General features: G+C 60.3%; 1 protein-coding gene across 1 annotated transcript; it reads right to left on the reverse strand.

The window, feature by feature from the left end:
• Positions 1-1285: 1285 nt before the first annotated feature.
• On the reverse strand, positions 1286-22067 carry LOC128900545 (neurturin-like). The gene is made up of 3 exons (XM_054181813.1): positions 22025-22067; positions 3926-4190; positions 1286-1970 (listed from the first exon to the last, which is right to left on the reverse strand). Exons 1-3 carry the CDS (start codon positions 22040-22042, stop codon positions 1522-1524), a joined length of 732 nt encoding a protein of 243 aa, XP_054037788.1. The 5' UTR covers positions 22043-22067; the 3' UTR covers positions 1286-1521.
• Between the last annotated feature and the right edge of the window lie 255 nt (positions 22068-22322).

Raw genomic sequence — 22322 nt, forward strand, 5'->3', positions numbered from 1 at the left:
GCTGACCTGCTCCCCCGAAATCCTGCAGCAGCATCCCTCGGCTGCTGCGCTCACCTCGGCATTGCTACTGCGCCGGGATGGAGACGCACTGGATTTTTTTCCCCCTGTTCAGCTGGACGGAGGAGCTGGGATGCCATCGCGACCGGGGGGGGCGGCAAGAAGAGCATTTTTTTTTTTTTTCCCTCGCGTTGGTTAATGCCCAGGACATGACACCAATATTCTCCTTCTGTTTATGATTTGCTTTTTCTGGGAAGAGGGCCAAGGGGAGAAAACCCATCAATCCCAGGCAACAAATATAGCCTGCCCAGAGAATGCAAAAGTCTGCGGTCTCATTTATTTCTCCGCAGAGTAAACAAGAGTGACACTGCTGTAAATGCGAACCGCAGCCAAACCCCAGGCCTGAGTCCCCTCTCCCGCACAATTCAGGCCCCGCCGAGGCGATGGGCACTGCTCCCGCGCCGTGGCCGGGAGAGTGGATCCAGCTTTTGGGAGATGCCGAACTGTGGATGCTCCTGCCCGGGCTGCGAAGCCGGCGGAGGGTGGCGAGCTCCGTGGCTTCGCTGGTGGCCTCGTGAGGCTCTGTCACCTCCCTGGAGGTGGCAGGTCTCCAGCCCAGCCGCCCACAGGAGGGGACGGGAGGTTAATCCAGTTACTTCAGATTATCGCGAGTTTTAAGAAGCAAAGCCAGGGGCTGCGGAGAGCGAGGTGACGGCAAAGGGGGCACGAGCGGACACGGGGAGCGGAGCCAGAGCCTTTCCCCCAAGCCCAAACCACTATCGGCGCATCTCTGCTCCCAAACACGGGGATCTGGGGCACTGAATTGCCCCCAGCAGCGCAGGGACCCCAGGATGGTGGTCACGAAACCCTGGGAAACCCCCGCACAAGGCAGCTACAGCCCACGGGGCTCAGCCCCCGTCCTGGGGTGGCACGGGGCACCCCCAACTGACTAACGCACCCCGCGCATGTAACGCACCCTGCAACACACCCCGTGCGTGCAGCACACCCATCCACAACACCCCCTGTACAACAACACTCCTCCCGTGCGACACACCGAGCGTGCAACGCCCGGGGCGGGCAGCGCACCCGTCACCTCTGCTGCGAGCTCAGGGGACACCCTGCGCAGGGGACACCCGCTTTGCAACACCCCTTCTGCCGGTACCGCGACCATTAGGTGTCACACATAACGCACCCCGAGTGTACAACACACCCCGTGCATGTCGCGCACCCACTGTCACCCTGCCAGAGGGGTGACAGGGACAACAGCCGCAAGCAGCTGTCACCGCTCCAACGACCGCAGCCTCCGCCAGCGCCAACAGCCACGTCTCTAGTCCTGTGCAGCGAGCGGGACGGCGACGCCGAGGGACGCGCGAGCAGCTCAGTCTCTCCTCCTCCAGCCAGAGGTCTGGGGTTCGTCCCTCGCCCCCCGCCGCAGCCCCCTGTCCCTCTGCCCGGTGGCCAGCGGGGTTTTGGGGCCGGGGCATCGCCTCTCCTGACGGCTCCTCCCGGGGACGCCCCGGCCCTTCACACGCAGCCGCACTCCTTGGCCGAGAGCTCGTTGACGGTGTAGTAGCGGTTGTAGGCGTCCAGGAAGGAGACGTCGTCGTCGTAGGCCAGCGGCCGGCAGCAGGGTCGAGCCCGGACCTTCTCCTTCTTGATCCTCCTCCTGCTCCTCATGCTCTTCAGCGAGAGGTCGTAGCTGCGGACGGCCGCCTCGCAGGTGCCGCTGCAGTAGCGGAAAAGCACCGTCTCGTCCGACTCGTAGCCCAGGCCCAGCTCGCTGACGCTCACCTCCAGCTCCTTCAGGGCGCAGGGTTTGTGGCGAGCGCGGGCGCGCTTCCTGCGGCTGCCCGCCCGGGGGAAGAGCGGCAGCTCGTGCCCACCCGAGTTCATGGCCTGGCTGTAGCGCTCCACCAGCGCCGAGATCAGCTGCCGGATCTCCCCCTCCGTGTAGCTCTCCAACAAGCTGCTGTCTGCAAGAGAAGGGGTGGACGTTAGGGGGTGTCCCCTGGGGTGGGTGGCTGTTCCCCAGGATGGAGGTGCCTAGAGCGGGTGGACGTGCCCCAGGACGGAGGTCTCCCTGGCCAGGTGGATATCCCCCAGAATGGAGGTCCCCTGGGGTGGGTGGCTGTCCCCCAGGATGGAGGTGCCCTAGAGCAGGTGGGTGTCCCCCTGGGTAGGTCACTGTCCCCCAGGACGGAGGTCCCCTGGGGCAGGTGGATGTGCCCCAGGATGGAGGTCCCTTGGGGTTGGTGTATGTCCTCCAGGATGGAGGTCCCCCTGGCCAGGTAGATGTCCCCCAGGATGGAAATCCCCTGGGGCAGCTGGACATCCCCCTGGCCTGATGGATGTGCCCCAGGATGGAAGTCCCTTGGGGCTGGTGTATGTCCTCCAGGATGGAGGTCCCCCTGGCCGGGTAGATGTCCCCCGGGATGGAGGTCCCCTGGGGCGGTGGCTGTCCCCAGAGGCACATGACAACGCGCGGCTGAACCGCAGCGTTTCCCAGACGCCGTCTTTTGAGATGTGCACGAGGTGCCCCAAGGCTTTAAACCCCAAACCCCACAGCCAGAGATCCCCCTGGCCTCGGGAGCCCAGGGTTCGTGCAGGGGGGGGCCACGGCCAAGCCACCCCCAGCCCGCGAGGGCAGGAAGGTGTCAGGGTGAAAAAAAACCCCCAAACTCCCTTCATCCCCTTTCCCTCTTCTCCCTTATTTTCTCTTTTTCTCCCTACCAGCTCTCCCCGGCCCGGAGCCACCCCGGGCAGTCCCTTCCACTGCACACCACCAAGTGCGTGCTTAAAAATCAACTATTTAGTGGGGGGGGGAAAAAAACCCTCCTACAACTAACTCCTGCCACGCTCATGGTTTCCAGATGGCTGCGGCCGGGGAACGGGGCAGCCCGTGCTTCTCCAGCATGGCCGGGCGCTGGCACCGCGGTTGGGATGTCGAAAGGCTGAAGCGCCTGGAAAGAGCATCCCGGCAGGAATTAAAGACGCCGGTGCTGCTGCTTGGTGGTAGGAAAAAAAAGGTGGAAAAAACCCACCTGATCCTGATGCTGCGGAAAAGCCGCCATAGGATCGGGGAGAAAAAGCAATAAATATTTGCAGTGTTTCCCTATGGCCTGGGTGGAAGGGCTGCCCCCCCCCCGGACCCCTGGGCCAGCAGCCAACGCGCAAACTGTCCCCAAGGCTGCTGGCCACGTCCAAGTCCCGTTGCCCGAACCCTAAAGCCGGGTTTAGTCCAGCTCAGCGCCAGGGGAGGCACCGGAAAGACGGAGGAAAGCCTAATTTGACAGCTTGTCATCGATTTCCAAATTTCAACCCAAAAAGAAGTTCTTCTGGTTTGGAATCGGAACAAACACGCGGGCGCTTCCCCGCAGGCTGCCAGCGCCGAGCCGAGCCGAGCCGCTCCCCCTGCGCTTCAGCTCCTGTTTGACGTTTCGCTTTTGTAAAAATAGTGCGGAAATAAAAAAAATAAAAGTAATAACAACAATAATAATAATAATAAAAATTTAAAAGCACATTTGGAGCTCAAAAAGCAGCTTCTTTGCGTTAAGAGGAGCCGTTTTGCATTCTGCTTCCCCACGCGGAGAGCTGACGCGCTTGCACCACGGTTTGGTGCCCGGTGGCTGCGTTTCTGCCGGGGGTTGGAAGTGGATGGTCTTTAAGGTCCTTCCCAACCCCAACCATTCTGCGATTCCATGATTTTTGCTCGCCACCCCGAGCCCTCCCCGCTGTGCCCCAAATTCCTCTTTAAACACTGGTAAAGGGGACGTGCAGAAGCAGGGGCGGGTGGTGGGGAAAGCGAGCAGGGAATGAACCCGCCGGGCTGCGCGGGGCTTGGCTCGCGAGCCCGAACGCGTCCCGCTGGGGACGTGGGGACGGATCCTGCGGGCACGGGACGGACGGTGACCCCGGGGCAGCGGCTTACACTGGGCGAGCAGCGAGCTGTGGCGTTGCAGGGCCCGTGGGGATCTCCGTGGAGCCGCCGGCAGTGAGGAGGAAGAGGAGGAGGAGGAGGAGGAAGAGGAGGATGCCCGTGAGGAAGACGGCGAGGAAGGCAAGGGGCTGTATTTCCGGCTTCCGTTGAACATGTCTCTACAAACTAAAATGGATAACATGGAACTGAGGAGCATCGATGCAATGGCTGCAAACTTCCATACCTTCATCTTAGAGCAAGTCAGAACATTGAAACTCTGCAAAACAGGCAAAACAAATATCCTTATTACGCGGCCTTCGCCCGTGGCCCCCTCTTCCCACCCCCCCGTCCCCGCGGCTCGGGCTGGCTGGCCGTCTCCCATGGCACCGCCAGCAGCCCCTCGGCTCCGGCTCGTCCCCTCCGCTCCCCCCCAAGACTGGTCCAGTGCTGCAATAGGGAAACTGAGGCACAGAGACACGGTGCCAAAGGGGAAAGGCTACGGCGGGCGAGGGTGGCTTGGGGCTCGTGGTGGCGATGGGGACAAGGTGGTGTCCTCAGCTGACCCATCCCCGACAGCACGCAGCCTGGCCGGGCAGGACGATATCCACCTCCCTGTGCTCCAGATGGGTTTCCTCGCACCGGGGACAGATATTGCAGTGGCTGGCTGCGAGTAAAGGACGGGCAAACTCATGCCATGCCAGCTTGTGACACCTCTTCACCTGGCACATCCCCTCCTTGGGATGGGGTGGGCAGTGAGGGAGCCCCCGGCTCCATCGTCCTCCCCGTTCCCTCACTGAGCCTGGCTTTGGTGTCCCGATCCTTTGGTGAGGTGCACGGAGCACCCTGAGTCTGCTCCTGCCACCTGCTCACCCGGATGCTTGACCGGAGCCTGAATTCCTCCCTGCCCACGCACCAATGTGGCAGCTCCATCAAAACCAACACAAATAATGAAAATCCCAGGGAAAAAAAAAAAAAGAGTGGGGAGATTGGACCATCCCAGTGCGGCTGCAAGGCTTGTGGTGGGACCGGGTACCTTGGCCACGCGGATCATAGAATCACAGAAGGGTCTGGGTTGGAAAGGGCCTTAAAGATCATCTAGTTCCACCCCCTGCCCTGGGCAGGGACACCTCCCACCAGCCCAGGTTGCTCCAAGCCCCGGCCAACCTGGCCTTGAACCCCTCCAGGGATGGGGCAGCCACAGCTTCTCTGGGCAACCTGGGCCAGGGGCTCACCCCCCTCACAGCAAACAATTTCTTCCCAAGATCTCACCTCAATCTCCCCTCTTCCAGTTTAGCGCCCTTCCCCCTCGTCCCGTGGCTCCCCTCCCTGCTCCAGAGTCCCTCCCCAGCTTTCCTGGAGCCCCTTTAGGGACTGGAAGGGGCCGGAAGGTCTCCCCGGAGCCTTCTCTTCTCCAGGCTGAACCCCCCCAGCTCTCTCAGCCTGTCCTCCCAGCAGAGGGGCTCCAGCCCTCCCAGCATCTCCGGGGCCTCCTCCGGCCCCGCTCCAACAGTTCCGTGTCTCTCCTGTGCCGAGGGGTCACGTCCCCGCAGTTCGGGGTTGCAGCCCGGCAGCTCCTCAAAGCATAAACCCCCCCCTCAGCGCTTCCCTCGCAGCCGAGCCCTTACCTCGCGCCATTCAGTTTCCTCCGTCCAAAGCAGATTGGATCTGGTGGGATTTTACATCTGACCCTGGAGTGGGGAATCGGGTCCATGCTCCCATCCATGGGCTGCCAGCCATTAAATCCCCATCAAAGACGGGCTCTGGAAAACGGCATGGCCTCGTGGCCGCCTCCTGGCCCCTTTTTTTTATTTCAGCTCCTTTGCAAACTCCAAACATTTCTCCCTTTTTAAATAAATTTTCCACAGAGGGAAAAAAAAAAAAAAAAGGAGAGAAGGAAAAAAAAAACCCAATCCCAGCTTCGCAATATTTGCCAAATAGAATTTACTAGGGGGAAAAAAAAATATGTTTATTTTAAACCAGAATGTGACAGGTTTGCTTTTAGTGTTACTGCAGAAAACAACATGAAGGGCTGTGGACGCTGCCTCATCGTCAGCAACCCTTTATTTTACAGGATGCAGATAATTGCGCGTTAACTAACGCTAATTATATGCCCCGTAGGTTACAAGATAATTGCAGAACCCAGCCAGAGTCTAAATATTTTCAAGCGGGCTATAAACAATGCCAAGCTAGAAAAAGAATAGTTTCGCCATATAAGGAGGTAAGATCATGGAATCCCGCCGGGGTTCGAGGCGGCGGAGCTGGCGGAGACACCGCGCCGATAAGCACCGGCAGCAAAACCTGCCCCGGGAGGAGAGTCTGCGGCGGCTGGCGGAGGCAGCAGCGGGAGGGGACGGGGTTGTCCCCAACTGCTTCTGCTTCTCCGCCGAGGTCGAGCCGGTCTCCCGCTCCCAGTGCCGCGGGGAGGGTGATGGAGGGCGCTGGGTGCGTTGGCGTCGTCAGAATTGTGTGCTTTAAGGTCAGCTTTCCCCTCTGAGGTAAGAGCGGGAGCGGGGAACACGCACCAAAAACGTTCAACGGCATCAAAGAGGGCAGCGGGGGCAGGTGCTACCTGGAGAAGGACCGAGAAAATTGCAGTTCGCCCTTGGAGAGCTTGCAAAATTCAGAGAACCGTAGAATCATGGAATAGTTTGGGTTGGAAGGACCTTTAAGGGCCATCTAGTCCAACCCCCTGCCACGAGCAGGGACATCTCCAACCAGGTCGGGTTGCTCAGAGCCTCGTCCAACCTGACATTGAATGTTTCCCAGGATGGGGCATCTCCCACCTCTCTGGGCAACCTGGGCCAGAGTTTCACCACCCTCAGCATAAGAAATTTCTTCCTCAAATCTAGCCTAAATCCCCGCCTCTTTTAGTTTAAAGCCATTATCCTTGTCCTATCGCAACAGGCCCTGCTAAAACTTTGTCCCCATCTCTCCTGTAGTCCCCTTTGGGTACTGGAAGGCTGGATGGATGAAGGACTCGTGAAGACCGAGCAGGCTCAGGTGAAGGAGACAGCACAGGTTTTGGAGGTGGGGAAGGGACCCCGCTGTGGTGACGAGGTGGATGGCGGAACTTTGGCGCCCTGGGACGAGAAGCAGCTTTGGGCAGCTGCTGTTCGGGCACTTCGGGAGGTGAATACGGCGGTGGAGAACCAGCCATGGGATCACACCCCAGCCAGAGCTCAACCTCCGTCGTCGCCTCCCGAGCTGCTCCCGGGGGCTCAGCCCCCTTCGCCCTGCGCCAGGGAGGGAAGGGCTGCCGCGGCTGCAACACTCGGTCCATCCACCTGAGAAAGGGCCCCTGGCTCATTGCAAGCCCATAAAATTTTAGGAGGGCGGTTTCGGCCTCGCTGCACGTCCCGTGAAAACACCTCCTATTTCAGCAGCCAGTAATTTTGGCCCCCACCCGCTCACCGGTGACCTTTCAAAAGGCTAAAACCCTGTCTCCGACGTGCAAAACAATCCAAAAAAATTATTCCAGGCTTTGCCTTTGGTTTCTCTTCCTCTAAAAAGCCACTGACGCCTGTGCCAACCTGCAGGGAAAGCTGAAGTTTGGGGTGGGGGGAAAGGAAAAACCCACAGGGGCACACGGGACTCATGGCCGGGACTGACGCGGGATGATGCTCCGGCTGCACCCTCCCACCTTCTGGTTTCCACGTACCATAAACCCCCTCCCCACAAGGACAAATAACCACAAGGGGGTTGACACGTGCTGCCCCAGGACGACGACTGCCGGCAGCGCCAAGGGCTCTCCCACCGCTCTGTTCAGACACATCGGGTACATCCCGCATCCCCCATCCCCAAAACCGCCCCGGGTGCAGGCCCGTGCCTGGCGGTGCCCGTGCCCCGGGATATGCCACGCACCCTGAGCTGCCCGGGGACATCGGTTCGCACACGAGCCTGCAGAGCGTTTGCAAGGAGCCAAAACGGGCGACAGCAGCAGCCGGCAAGACCCCATGATGGCTCCGGCCGTGCTGAGCGGTGCCGGGCTCCTGCGGGGAAGGGGACCCAGGGCCAAACCTCCACACCTCCAGCGCTTGCCGGCGATGCCATGAACAAGCTGCCTGTGGCTATTGCTCAGGACCTGGTGGGGCAAGTGTTCATAGAACACTTCTATGTTCATAGAACTACTTCACAGAACGGTTTGGGTGGGAAAGGAGCTTTAGAGGCCGTCGAGTCCAACCCCCTGCCACGAGCAGGGACATCTTCACCCCAATCAGGTTGCTCAGAGCCCCGTCCAACCTGACCTGGAATGTTTCCAGGGATGGGGCACCCACCACCTCTCCGGGAAACCCTGGGCCAGTGTTTCTCATCGTAAAAAATGTCTTCCTATATATTTAGTTTGAGTGTTGATGTGTCCAAGTCTTGCTCCTGTTGGCACAGTGAGCCTCCGGCAAGGAAACACGGGGTCTCTCCAGCCTGGACCACGCGGTGCTGGGCACGGCCGCCGCTGACTCTTGCTGCTGCTCTTTGCTCCGGTCTCACCGCAGCTGCTCCCCAACGCCAGCCGTCTCCCGCGTCGCTAGCTGCAGGCTCGGCAGGCTGGGATGGATATGCCATGTCCCCAGGGCCGGGAGGCAGCTCTGCCACTCAGCGTACCCCGACTGGCACCCGGACCTGGAAAATCGCCCGTTGAATCCGCACCGGGGGCTCGTCCCTCTTGCTCAAAGCGATGTCATAACAAGCAGAGTGTGTTGCACGGGTGAGGACGGGGTTTGGCTGCGAGGCAGAGGTGGGCGGCCAAAACATGGGGCTGGGGGGGGATGAGGTTGCTCCAGCTTTGCCTCCTCTTTCTGGTGGGGATGGAGGAACCAAACAAACCCGGGGCTTTGGGATGCCGCAGGAGCCGTAGGTGCAAAACCGCGGCTGCGAGGGTGCGCCACGGGACTGACGGGGAGCGGAGGGGGCAGGAGGGCTCGCAGAGAGGTGCCATCTCACACAAGGATGCCCAGTGCTTGCACAGCCTCCTCTGCCAGCACAAAAATCCCTCTTTTCTCAGGGTAAATGGGCAAGTACGGCTGTGTCGGGCACCCCACTTGGCTCTTACCATGCGTCTCTGGGAGCCTAAACCCACCGAGCCACCACAGCTTCACGAGTGCCACTGAAGCCACACCACCCATGGTCCACGGGTCTGTGCCCTGGGTTTGCTCCAAGGGGGTTTTTGGGCCAAGTCCTGGCGGGGTTTGGGCACTCGCAGCCACGATACACCCCGGGGAGGGATGCAGGGATCCTCCCCGCCTTGATGAAAGGCCAAAGTTTGCGCTCAGCTTTTCTTTTGGAGAGCAGCCCGAAAGCTCCCTGTTTTCCTGCATTCTCCTGATAATCCATTAACGCGATCACAACCGTCCAGCCGCGCCGTGCCTGCTGCCAAGTGGGGAAACCCAATCCTGCAGGAGAAGACCTTTCCCTGCGAGCCAGCCCCAAAACCTGCCCCATTTTTGTGGGAGCCCAGCACTAAAACCGCTCCGGCACGAAGCCGTCCCTCCATCAGCCTCCTCCGCTGTTACCTGCCCCGCTCTGGTCCCTGCTGTAACCGGCTCCTGCCAGGGCTCACCGCACTCCAGGCAGAGGAAAAACCACTCCGTGTCCTGAAGGATTGGAAAACTTAAGGAAAAACAACAATTAGCAGCGCAGCCAACTCCCACCGCTTAGTCTGGAGGGAAGGAGTTGATTGTCTTGGCTCTCCCCGCCACTGCAGATCCTCCCCAAAAATCCTCCGTGAGCTCCTCGCGCCTCTCGCCTTTATTTTCGAAGGGGATCTAACAAATCCACCCCGCGGCCCTAAGTAAACTTTTCCAGGGCTTGATTACCCTCACTGGTCAGCAAAAAAAAAAAAAAAAAAAAAAAAAAGTCAAATCAATCGAGCCACATTTCTATTTTTCTTTGCTTCAGTTCCCGAGTCTCGACGTTCTCTCTGCCTTTTCCTGCTAAACCGAAACGCCGCAATCCCTTCCCGCAGACGCATCACCTTCGCTCCCCAAAATTGAGCATTTTGGGCTTCTTGGACTTCCCTCGCTTTTCACGCTCTTGTTTTTTTCTCACAGCTCTTTTTTCTCTAACCCATTTCCAATTCCTCAAGCACGCTCCTAGGGTTTGTTTCCAATATCCACTGACTCCTTAAAGCCTCAGCTCCTGGAGTCACGAGATAAAGGAGGGGGAAAAGCAGAGTTTTGGTTTTGGTTTTTTTTTTTTTACCCTAAATCCTCCTTGCCGGAGGGGGAAGGAGGAGAGGCGAAAACTTTCAGTCCTGACGCATCGTAGCCCAGAAAGCAGGGAACCCAAAAGACATTATATTGTAAGTGTGTCATAAATTTTCAGTCGATTCATGCTTCCGGGCATTGATTCATTATTTTCAAGCACTCGGCCTCAGCCACGCCGCAAGAATGGATGAGGCCACGGCGTGGCCGAGGTTTTTTTGGCAACACGAAACACTTGGAAAGACGAAGGCCTTGACGGGACATCAGAGAGAGCTTCCACCTGCCACACACTGTTTATTTTAGTGCCTTACATGGGAGCCAAGCTGCTTTGAAATCCCGGCTCCTCATGACTCACCCCGCAGGAATTAAACAATTTCCACCCAGGCTCACGGAGAAGCAGCTCCAGGGGCTGCTGAAAAGCGGCTCCTCCAGCAGCAGCCTCTGGCTCCAGGCCTGGTCCCGCTCAGAAGGACGGTCGGACAGTCCCAGAGGGGACGGGGGGGCAGAGAGACTTTCCCTAAAACTTATAGCAGACTCCTGACATGGTTTTTTTTTGGGAATTGAACCCACCCCCAAGAGCATCCATGTGTCCAACACCCCCGACCAGGGCGGATGCTGCACTGCGAGTACCGCAGCCCGCAGCGGGGTGGCCAATGCCCCAGGGGCAAACCAGCCCCAGAATGGCACAACTGGCCCCAAAATGGGGAGTGTTGAAAGGAAAAAAGCCCCAAACTCTGATCTGAGTTGAACTGTTGGATTTTCCTGCTCTTTTGACAGTAAGTGGGTGCACAAAGGAGGGGAAGAAAGACAACGTCCCCATCTCCAGCTCTGCGCCGGGGACACGGAGTGCCACCATCTCAGCGCAGACATCCCTGTGGCGGGGGATGTGGGGCAGCGGCACCCGCGTCCCCTCCGGTGGCTCTCACACCCGGCATGGCCCCGCGCTTTGTATGCCAAAAGCAGCGACGGCCCCGGCGCATCCCGCGGCTGGTCCCTGCGCCGCCTCCAACCCCTCCCCGGCTCTCCCCGCTCCCCCGTAAGCAAAACCAGAGCCGAGCGCGGGACACATGGTTCTGCTTTGCCGAAGTGAAAACCAGCCCAACACGAGAAACTCCAAAGCTCTTCCCGCAGCTCCAGCTTCCCCCGCTTCCCCCCCAAAAGGGTGATTACAAATGAGACAGACCCTCGTCCCTGGGCTCCCCGCCGCAGCCCGGCTCCTCTGGGAAACCCTTTTGGGGTGACAGCCAAAGCCCGTCCCGCAGCCCCGGTGAGGAAACGGCAGCGGCGGAGCCAGTCCCGGACCCCCGGGATGGCGGAGGGGGAGAAGGGGCTGCAGCTGGGCGGGGGGAGCATCGGTTCCCGGCGGCGCAGTGAGCCCCTGGGCTGAACACGCCAAGCATCGGCACGCTGCGCCGTTCCCACGCTGACATGACATTTACATTCGGGCTGAATTACGGCAGGTTTGGTTTACATCTCTCCAAACAGCTGGGTTAAAAAAAAAAAACAAAACAAAACAACAAAACAAACAAAACAACAAACCACACCATCCCATCATCACGAGAAATATAATAAGAAAAATAAGTCCTCACCGAGCCTGTGCGACACAGCTGATGGGTTTGCGAGGGGCTGCGCCGGGGTCTGTTCTGCCGCGGGCGATGCCGGGGGAGGGGGGGGGGGTGATGGCCACACCGTGCTCCAGGTCGTGGCTGGAGAAGGAAGATCTCACGGCTTTGACGCAGCCGGGACACTGCATCTCAAAGCGAGAAGCACGGTTGGGACGCAGCTTTCCAGCCCTGCTGAGCTGAGCCCGGGCAGTTGCCATCAGACGGAGCAGCCCTGCTCTTGTCCCCGTCCATATTCCCACCATCTCCCTCATTTCGGACTTTGGGGAGCCAAAGCAGCTCAAAGGCTGAGCACCGGAGACGGCACCAGCAGGTGACGGGAAGCTCGGAGCTGGGTACATCAACCCATCCGCACCGTACAGGCATCCCGTATTCCTAGAGACCTCCGACCATGTGCCTCACTGAAGAGCATCTTCCCTTCCCCGTGGGCCATGGAGCCGGGAGGGAGCAGGCACAGGACCCCCCGCAGCCCCCACGGCACGGCCAGAGCCCTGCGCCGAGGGAAGGTGCCCTGTCCCGTGTCCCCGAGCCGGGGGAGCCCACGGCGCCAGCAGGAACTGAGCAGATGCTGCCTGTGAGTGGGTTTGGGAGCTCTTCCAGGAGGGGATGGAGCACAGGGGAGGAAAATCCCAATCTGTGCCACGGCACCCTGCAGAGCCATGCCTGCGTGGTGGCTACAGCACCCTCCCGCCCTGAGCGATCCCGGCTTGCACGGACAGAAGCCAAAAATCACCAGTATGGAAAACCCAGCGGCAGTGCCCTGTGCAGTGCCCGGCACCGCTCCGCACCAGTGCCCCCAGTGCAGACAACCCGGGGGCACGACCCGCTGGCCTTCCCCTGGCTCCCCTGGAGCAAGACCAGCCCCGCTCAGACCCACTTTGGGGCCGGACTCCTCCGAGGGGTCCTCATGAGCTGGATGCTGGGATGGTGCCGGCCGATCTCACAATCTCCCATCCCTCCCGCGGGATTTCTGCTCTCACCGTCCGGCGTGTGCGCGGCGCGGGGAGCCAGGCAGCCCCCCGGGACGCATCCGTGCCCTGGGAGGCAGTGCCAGGGCCTTTGATTCCTTCCCCAGAGGTCCCGCGCGGGCTTTCATGTCGTTAATTAACAGGGGATACGCAGTGGGAACGCGGCGGGGAGGAATCCTGCTGCAGCCGCGGACCCGAGCGCGGTGGCACGGCCATTCCTGCCGTGGCGTCCTGCCGGGTGTCCCCCTTGGGGACGGCTCAGCCCCGGCTGGGCTTGGCCGGTCCCTGCGAGGGCAAAGGAAGATGCTGCTTTCCCTCCAGCCTCGCCTGCCCTCCTCTCCCACCCCGCCTATTCCGTCCTCAACGCTCTCTCCATCGCTCGCCGGGGCGCAACGGAGGCAGATACGCAGCTGCAATAGAAATCAGCATTAAAAAAAAAAAAATATAAATAAGCGGTTTAAATGCAGCGGGAGTCACTGCAGCGCTCACCCTGCCCGGCCAGCCCAGGGACACCCGGGGGGGGCGCCTGCAGGGAGGACCGGGGGCACCCAGCCGAGACCCGCACCCCCAACACCCTTCACCCCCGCCATGTCTACAAAAAAAAAAAAAAAAAAATCATTGAAAACATCAGATTTTGGGGATCTCTATTCCTCTTCCTAGCTAAAAGTCAGCCGAAGCGTTTGGAAATCCCAGCTGGCTGGACGCGGGCCGGGTGGTCCCCAGCCCGGCGGCTGCACGTCCCTGCTGACCCCGACGAGGTGTGACCGCCCCGCCAAGGTCGGCAAGGCTACGGCAACCCAAAAACCTTTCTAAGCTGATTCAGTCAGTTCTAAGCGGCAGCGAGACCCATCCTTTACGATAAGAGATGAGTAATTGGAGATAAAATTATGATAAAATGCTTCAGGAGCGTATCACTCGGTGTATCAGCTGGAGCAGAGCGGCTCGCGGCACGGTGCAAAATAACGCCGTAACGGGGAACGAGGTGGGGAAAAAAAACCGGCAAAAACCCCCCCACCGATGCAGACAAATCCCCGTGAAAACAACCATTTGCTGATGGGCAAAGAAAAGAAAACACATCTTTTGAAATCCCACCAAACCCAGGATGGTTTCCGTAACCTCCCAGGAAATCGGGCATAACTCCAGCCAAAAAAAAAAAAAGTGCAAATGAGACACCCCCCAGCGCCGGGCACCCCCGGGTGCTGGTGTGCCGGCACAGAGCAGCCTCATCCACCACTCAACACCGTTTCTCCAGCCCAAAATTTCCCACTCATGCCAAAACCTGAAGTCTGAACGTCAAATTCTTTTTTTCCTGGAGTGACAAAGCACCCCCCGCACGCACTAACTAACCGCGCGATGCCAAAAAGGGGAGGTTTGTTGGAGGAAACTAATTACTGTGGCTTGTTTGAACAATCCCAGTGCCTCGGGAAATAGGGTTAAAAGCTTCAATTTTGGCAGCGAGATGGAGCCCAGGCCCCAGATGCGCTTTCTCCTGGGCCGGTTTCGACACCGCTGGTATCTGTGAGCTGCCACGGGTACGCTGGGGGCAAAACCTCCTTTTTTCCCGAGAAAGGAAAAGCCCTCGGTGGGATCCAGGGGGGAAAACCACAACAGAGGTTGCCGGAAAAGCATCACCTCCTCCCACCCAGTGGCTTTGGCCACTTTCTTCTTCCCTGTTTTGTAGGGTTTTCCTTCTTTGCGGATTTGGCTGGCATCGCAGCACGCTCCGGTCCCCACAAATTCCCGTGGGGGGTGTCACGGTGCCGCAGCGTGCCTCAGTTTCCCCTTCTCAAATATGCCCCGGGAGCACGATGGCCCTTAAAGACCTTCATGTATTAATTCCCCATTTTTCCAAGGCGCACACATTTTTCCAGGGAGCAGAGCGGCCGCCTCTGGCTCTTCCCCGTGTCTCTGGTGGGCTGGTGTGGTCCCTTCAGCTCCCACATTCATAACTCCCCTTCTCATCCTCAGGGAAACAGATCCTGCGCTAACTCAGCATCCCTGCAAGCGGGACAGGTTGAGCCGGGTACGAGCCGTGCCGGGGGCAGGACGGAGGAGTTACAACCCCCGGGCGCCCCGCGAGGGATGAGCACCCATCTGCAGCCCTCAACCAGCATCCCGACCAAGAACCGCAGGTGATGCCGATGTCACCTCCAGCCCGGCAGCGGGAAATCCCCCGGATCTTCACCGCCCTTTTCCCTATATATATTTAATTTCTTTTTGCACAGAAGGAGCCGGCTTGTCAAGGCGCCCGCCGGGGATTACAGCGCTTTGCTAAGGGCAGAGAGACCCGAGAGAGGTTTGCAAATCCAATTTGCGCTAAACCCTTCCAGTGGGTTTTGGACGGTGCACAGACTAATATCCCATTAGCATTTACTGTCCGACTCCAGCAGCAACTGCCGACATATTGAACCACTTAGTCCTGCTCCAGAGCGAACAAATGAGAAATTCCTCCCGAGACGGCAATAGCAGCGGACTGGGAATAGAGATTTTGAGGGGAGGAAGATCAAAACTGGGAGATGCTTGGGATAAAGAGGGATGGAGGTGATGGGAAGAGCTGGAGGGTCTCCAAAAGGCAGCGGGTCAGAGTCACCTGGACCTTTGCATGCAGAGATGCCGATACAGTGGCACAGCATCACACCGACGCAGATGGTCCTGTCCCCCAAGCTTTATCCCCCCTCGTTTTCTACGAGGAAAACCCACTTGGGATGCTCTCAGGGACCAGAGGTTTTCCACATGGAAGAGCCTCACAGCTTCTGAAAAAGCCAAGTTTTGCCCTCTGAGCCGTCTGACCACACGCAGGACGTCAGCCTGGGAGAGCTGTGGAGGCACTGCCCTTCCCACCCATCTCCCGTGACTCCAGCTCGCATCGGATCGAGCTTGTGGATAAGAAATCTGGAGCAATTTTCCTGCCCCCCGCTGCCGGCGTGGTGCACTCTGCGCTGCCACAAAACGGCATTTGCAACCGAAGCGCGGCCACCCGAATCCTGCCCGTTCTCCTGTGGGGGAGCTGACACTGGCAGCGAGGTGAGGGCAGTGGGCAGGGACAATTTTCCCCGTTTTCTGCAGGGTTTCCACCTTTCCCAGCCCAGCTGCTGCAGTGGGACCCGCCGGCGCTGCTCGGAGCAACAGGAAATTAAAGAAGGTGCTGCTGGAAGATAACGGGGCGGCTGGAGGAAGAGCTCCGGCAAGAAGATGGATTGCTGCGATCGCTGCCCATCTCCTCTCCTGCTGCCTGCGGGAGCGGAGCCGCAGGCACAGCCAACCCTGCACCCCGCTGTTGTCCCCGTCCCGGTGGGGAGCCCTGGGCTGGTGTGCCCGTGCCACCTCTCCTCCATCACCCGTGGCCAGTGTAACCCATCCCACCGCAGCTCCCGTGCATGCGCTTAGGGGTGGAAGAGGTCAATTGTCCTCAGACCTGCTCTTGGAGACCCTTCTCCTCCCCAGTAATCCTCTGCCGGGGACATTCTACTGCAAGCGATGCTTTCCCAGGGCACAGCCGGACATCACCGTCCCCTCATGCCTACAGGTCTTCCCTCCACCCGTGCTCAGAGGGCTCGTGCCACCCAAATCCTGGCTGGGTCCTTCCAGCCTCTCCTTTGCCCCCCCCAGACTCGGGGCACTAAACAGGTGCGTCCCCCCCGGTGTGGGGCAGCGGGGCAATGTCACCGTCACCCAGCCCGGCTCGGCGGAGCATCGCTGCCAGGAGCCGCCTCCCGCATCCTCCCGCCACGTGTGGCAGCTCCACCGCTGGCACCGTCCCTCCCAGACGGTTCCATGGAGCTGCTAAGCCTCAAAAATGTGCTCTTAATAAGCCAGCACCACTTAACGAAGACAGCAGCTGCCCTATTAAATCAGAGGCGAGCCTTTCCTCGGGGACACCCTGGAGGGATGGGACTGGTGTCCCCGGGTGGGGTGCGGCACCTGCTTGAGGGGATGAAGATGCTTTGGTTCGTACCCAAGGTTTTGGCTGGCTTTGGTCCCCCTGCGTTGTGCAAGAGCACGGCATCCCTCCCTGCGCAGGGAAGGCAGCAGTGAGGGAAAATCCAAAAGGCCACTCCAGCACCTTTCTGGGACCATCCCCTGCCCGTTCCTCCGGGCGCAGCTCTGCTGGCTGCAACCCAGAGCTGCTCAGGGACCACCACCCTGGTGTGATGGACCCCATGGGGATTTGGGATTCTGGCTTGCAGCCCCGCGGTCAGTGGGACAGGGATGAGCTGACCCTGCTGTGCTCCGGGAGCGCAGGACGAGGCTGCCGGGGGCAGCAGGACCAGGGGCTCTGCCCCGTTTTACGGTGCCAAGAGGTCCTCGGCCACCAGCCGCCTTCAGCGAGTCTGACAGCCCCGGTGTTTTATAGGGGAGGGTCAGGGAGCAACAACAGCCGGCAATAAATACACGCCATGCTCCCAGCCAGCTCCGTCAGAGCCCAGCCAAAACCAACATTATTAAAGGCAAAAAAGGCACCACAAGCCGTGCAGAAGCCCCTGGCCCGGTCAGCGATGCGAGCCCTCGGTGTTTTTGCAAACAGCTCTGCCGTTGCGAGCAAGGCAACAACAAGAAAGATGGGGCAAAAGTGGTTCTCACCCCTGAGACTTGACCAAAACGTGTCTGTCGATGCCTGGCTGCCCCTGGAGCTGCCACGGCCCGGAGAAAGCAAGGGCGGTGGGCTGCTAGCCCTCCCCAGCCCCTGAGAGTCCCCGATGATGACTGTTTGCTCTATGCATCCCCAAATCCTGGCCTATTTGCTTGCTTTAAATAGGTTTTGAAATTTGCCGTTCATTTGGTTCCATTGGGGACATATTTTTCTCCCTGGGAAGAAGTAGGGGTGGGCTTACAACCACCTCAACCCTCCGCTGCGGCTGGAAAAAAAACAAGCCACGATGAAATCAAGGGGTTCCCTAAATGCAGAGCACCGTTACAGCGAACCCCATCAGCCCGGAGCCTGCTCAGGAGGCATCTCCCCGCTCAGCGCCGGGCATCGCCCGGGAGGGCTCACGGATGGGGTTTATCACCCTGCCCCGGGCACCACGCAGCCAGGTGTCCCTCCGCTGCGAAAAAAAAGCTGTTGAAATAAAGAAAAATGCAATTCCTGCCCTGGATTATCGCAAGCTGGGAGTGATGCTAAAGGAGGAACTTCCCCTCTCGGGCTGTGCGGGGACGCCGGCCCCTCGGAGCGAGGGCTGCCCTGCCTCCCTCCCGGCTGCCACCATCCATCCCCGTACACACACTCGCTTTGGACAAGGTTCAAAGGAAATCTTTTCTGCTGGGGGAAGGAAAAAAAAAAAAAAAAAAGAAAAAAAAAAAAAGTGGTTCCATCAAAATCAAAACACTTCAGGAAAACCAGCGTTGATGCGACTGGCATTTCTTATTAGGGGACTGACATGCTGGCAACATGGCCTTTGAAGAGCTGCGGAAGGAAATGCTTTTTTGTCGTCGTTCGAGAACAACGCGGTGGCAAATAGATTGTTTTAATTTAGCTCTCTGGATGCTGAGTTACAAAGTGAGCCCGTTTCGGGTTTCGTGACGAAGAAGCAATGGGAATGAAACTGCTCGCGGCATTTCCCTTCCCAGGGCGATCGCAGAGGGGGTCGCTTTGTTCCTGCGCTCCCAGGATGCTCCTTCACACGAGAGCATCTCTGCAGCACGCCCGGCACAACCAGGAGGGAGCAAGTGTGGGGTTCTCTTCCTCTCCTCCAAGTTTCATGGGGAAAGACTACTCCAAACTGGCCAAATCCCAGTAAAAGCTGGGTCGGGTGGGATTTCTCCTGTCCAGCTAATGGTGGGGCTGGACCTGACTGCTCACCCTGACCGCGGGACCGGTCCACCCCATGGGTGCATCGCTGCGGCAGCTCTCCTGGGATGCCCAGCGATGCCTGGCATGGTGGGATCGGAGGGGCCGGCTGGTACCTGGGTCCTCACCCCCTCCCCACGCGCAGCGAGCCCTGGGAGCTGCCGGAGCAGGACCACATGCCCCAGCCAGGCTTAGCAAGGGTCCTGGAAGTGGGATTGTACACATGTGCTTTAGCTTAGACCAGCAATGAAATTGCCTGTGGCACCAGGGTTAAAAAAAACCAAACAACCCACATCAGTAAAACACACGCCAGCCCTGAGCTGCGCTACCGCAATGGGCACCTGCGCGGGGCTGCTGGAGCCTCCCTCCTCTCAGCATCTCCCTCTCCGCCGAGGCTCGGCCCCGCTGGGTACCTTGAGATGCTCTGTAGGAAGGGGTTGACATCAACAGGCTGCTGATGGCTCTCTGGGACCCACCAAGCCCACCCCTGCGTGGGCACGGTGTGGCTCAGGATGGGGTTCTCCTGGACCGGGAGCTGCCTGCCCTGCGTTCCGAATGCCACCGCACCAGGCGTGTGCACGGCACACTGCGCTGGGGACAGCCGAGGCGACACCTGCTCTGGCCACACTGCTGCCTGGGCTGTGTTTAGGGCCACATGAAAAGTACCTTGACCTCAAAATATGGATATTGCAAATCTTAGATCCTACCTTGCAGTCCCCCAAAGGTGGAAATCAACCTGCAAAGCACGGCCTGGTGCCCCCCAGCCTGGCACGGCCATGGGGAGAGCAGCCCAAGGGCAGCCCTAGGAGAGGCGTTTCGCTGGGAGAGCGGGGACGTGGCCGAGCCGAGAGCTGCGATTCACGTCTGCACCGTGGGAGGGCACCCAGTGCAGCCGCAGCCAGCTCTGCTCCGGCACCCAGCACCCCCCCAGCCCACCCAGGGGTGCCCACCTCCCAGGGAGCAGGGACACCAGGGCAGCGCACGCGTCGCCCAGCTGCGTCACAGCAGGCTGGACCAGCTCCTCCTATTCACAGCCCCGGGACTGGATGCCACAAGGCCTGGAAAGTGCGGGGCTCTCCGCTTGCCCTTGCAAATCCCGTGGCCGTGCAGCCCAGGAGGAGCCTGGCCCCGGTGCCGAATCCTGCGGTGAAGGAGCTGCAACCGCGCGCAGACCGACTGCGGAGCGGGAGGGACAGCCCAGCATTCCCAGCATCGGGATGCGCTGCACCTCCTCTGCTCCTTCCTCCAGGCAGGACACGAGCTGGACAAGGACAGAAAACACTTCGAGATCGTTTCTACATCTCATTTCCCCCCCTGTCAGCCCAGCCCTCCGTCCCCGGAGGCGCAGGATGAGCCCACAGCCTGCCACCGGCTGATGGGCAGCTGCGTGGTGACACCGAGGATGCTCACACCGGGGCACTGCCACAGCCCACAGCAAATCTCACGTGCAGCATCTCTAGCTCTGCTGTGCAACCTGGAGCCACTGCCGCAGCGGGTGGATTTGGGTCTGAACCAAAGGCCCAGTTAAACCCAACAGCTAAAAAAACCAAAACCAAGTGCTCAAGCCTCCTAAAATCTTTCAGACACCCCCCCTTCCCTGCTTGATTTCTCTGCCCTCTGCCATGCAGCATCCCAGCCGCTTCTACCATTAAATGTAGCAGCACCCACAAAGGTGGGAGTGTGAATTTGGGAACCATGGATGATCCTGCCTTCAGACCCGGGACTTCAGCACACATCCATGACTCCCACGCTGCTTCCAACAGCCATCAGTCCTTTCTCCCGCTGCGATAAACCATGTCCTCGACCCAGCGCCTAATTGCGGATTGGCTCCCAAAGCAACGATAGGATTTAAATCAGTGCTGGCTACAAGCTACCATATATGTGCAATAAAGACATCCGAGGTCTAGGTTGTTTTTTTAAAGCCTTCGTACAGACCGCAGCAAGAGTGGGAAATTCCCTCCCTTGACGCCGGGGTGAAATTCGCCTCCCAGCCCCTGCTAAGCTCTGGATATATTATTACCACAGCCCGGCGGTGGCCGAAAGCTGGCGGCTGGAGCGGGGAGAAGGTGACGGGGTTGCAGATGCAGACAGAGCCCGGCCGTAGATCCTTCCGTTTCTTAAACTAATATTTAGACAGGACGCATTTTCCCCCCCTCCTGTGAACAAACTGCACCCTGAGCTGTCCCTCGCCGTGTTTGTGTTTCTGCGTGGCGGGACGGTCTCCAAGTATGAAGCAAACTCCTTCGGCGGCTGCAAAGGCCGCCCCGACACTGAGCGGGCGGTGGGCGGCCGGGGGCCCGATCCTGGCTCTCCCCTCTCCTCGCATCCTCCCAGGAAGCCCAAAGGACGCGATTCTGCCCCGTTTGCGGGGTGACAGCATCCGACCCCACCGCGCTCGGCTGGTCCCCCCCGAGGAAAAGGGGCTCCGCCGGGACTCCCGGAGCCGCCCCCCGGCCCCGCACCGCCGGGCGAAGGGCAGGGTCGGTCCCGGGGGCGGGCAGGTGCCCGGGGCCGGGGGTCGGGGCCGCCCGCGGGGCTTACCTGGACGCCGGGCCGGTGCGCAGCGCTCAGCGACGGCTCCGTGGCGGGGCCGGGACACGCGTGGGGCCGGGGGCCGCCATGGGCGAGAGGCGGAGCGGCGGGGGTCCGGCACGGCGGGGGTCGGCACGGCGGGGTCTGGCACGGCGGGACTCGGCACGGCGCAGCTGGAGCGCGGCGCGGGGGGGCTCGGCCACCGCCTCCTCCCCGCGGCGGGGGGCGGGTTTGGAGCCGGCCGGTTCCCCCGCCTCCGCCGGTCCCGAACCGGGCTGCCCTCCGGTGCCGCTGCCGGTGCCGGTCCAGCCCCGCTCCGTCCCGTCCCAGGCCCGTCCCGGTGCCGGTCCCGCCCGCGCCCCGCAGCCAGGCGCCTCCGCGGCTCCCCCGGAGGAGGCACCGGCCGCTTCTGGCAGCGGAGCCGACGGGGCCTGCCCGGCCCCTCCCCGCCCCGCCCCGCCCCGCCCGGGCGCAGCCGGACCCCCCCGGTCCTGCCCCGCATCCCCGGTGCTACCAGCCCGGAAGCCCCCGGACCCCCCCGGTCCTGCCCCGCACCCCCGGTGCTACCAGCCCGGACGCCCCCGGTACTGCCCCTGGCATCATCCGCTCCGCCAGTTCCCGGCCCCCGGAGCCCCGGTCCTGCCCCGCATCCCCGGTGCTACCCAGCCCGGAGCCCCGGTTCTGCTCCCCCGGTTCCCGACCCCCGGCCCCTCTCGGTGCTGCCTCTGGAGCCGGTGCCCGCGGAGGGCTGTGCGGACCGGAGGCTTCAACCTGCCGGGGAGGCACCGACCACGCAGGGCTCGCTGTGGGCAGCGACCAGCCCGGTCCCAGTGCCCAAAACTCTCCTCGCAGCGGTACCCAAACCCCCTGGCTGCAAGGAGCATCCCTCCCCATAGTGGCACCCAAACCCCCCTGTCACAGGGAGCATCCCTCCCCATAGTGGTACCCAAACCCCCGGTCGCAGGAAGCATCCCTTCCACGTTAATTGAGGGCATCATTTAAGTCACCTCTCGGAGCGGTCTCATCAGGGGCACGCTGTGGCTGTCAACGGCTTTGCGGCACAGGAATCTCTTGCTTTTCATCAGGGCTTTTCCCACACCTGCTTTGCAGACTGAGGACACACCGAGAGCTGGAGATCGATGCTGATGAAGATGTGTCTGGGCACGACAGGTATTTTTGCGCTTTCTGTGTGAGAACCAAATTGTTAGACTGGATTCACCCACACCGCACACGCGGTCCCCACGCCAGGTACTAGCTCAGCTCAGGCGGAGCACAGAAATGAGCCTGGCTGCACAGCCCCACAGC

This window comes from Rissa tridactyla, chromosome 22 (genome assembly GCF_028500815.1).
Source record: "Rissa tridactyla isolate bRisTri1 chromosome 22, bRisTri1.patW.cur.20221130, whole genome shotgun sequence".
Lineage (NCBI taxonomy): Eukaryota > Metazoa > Chordata > Aves > Charadriiformes > Laridae > Rissa > Rissa tridactyla.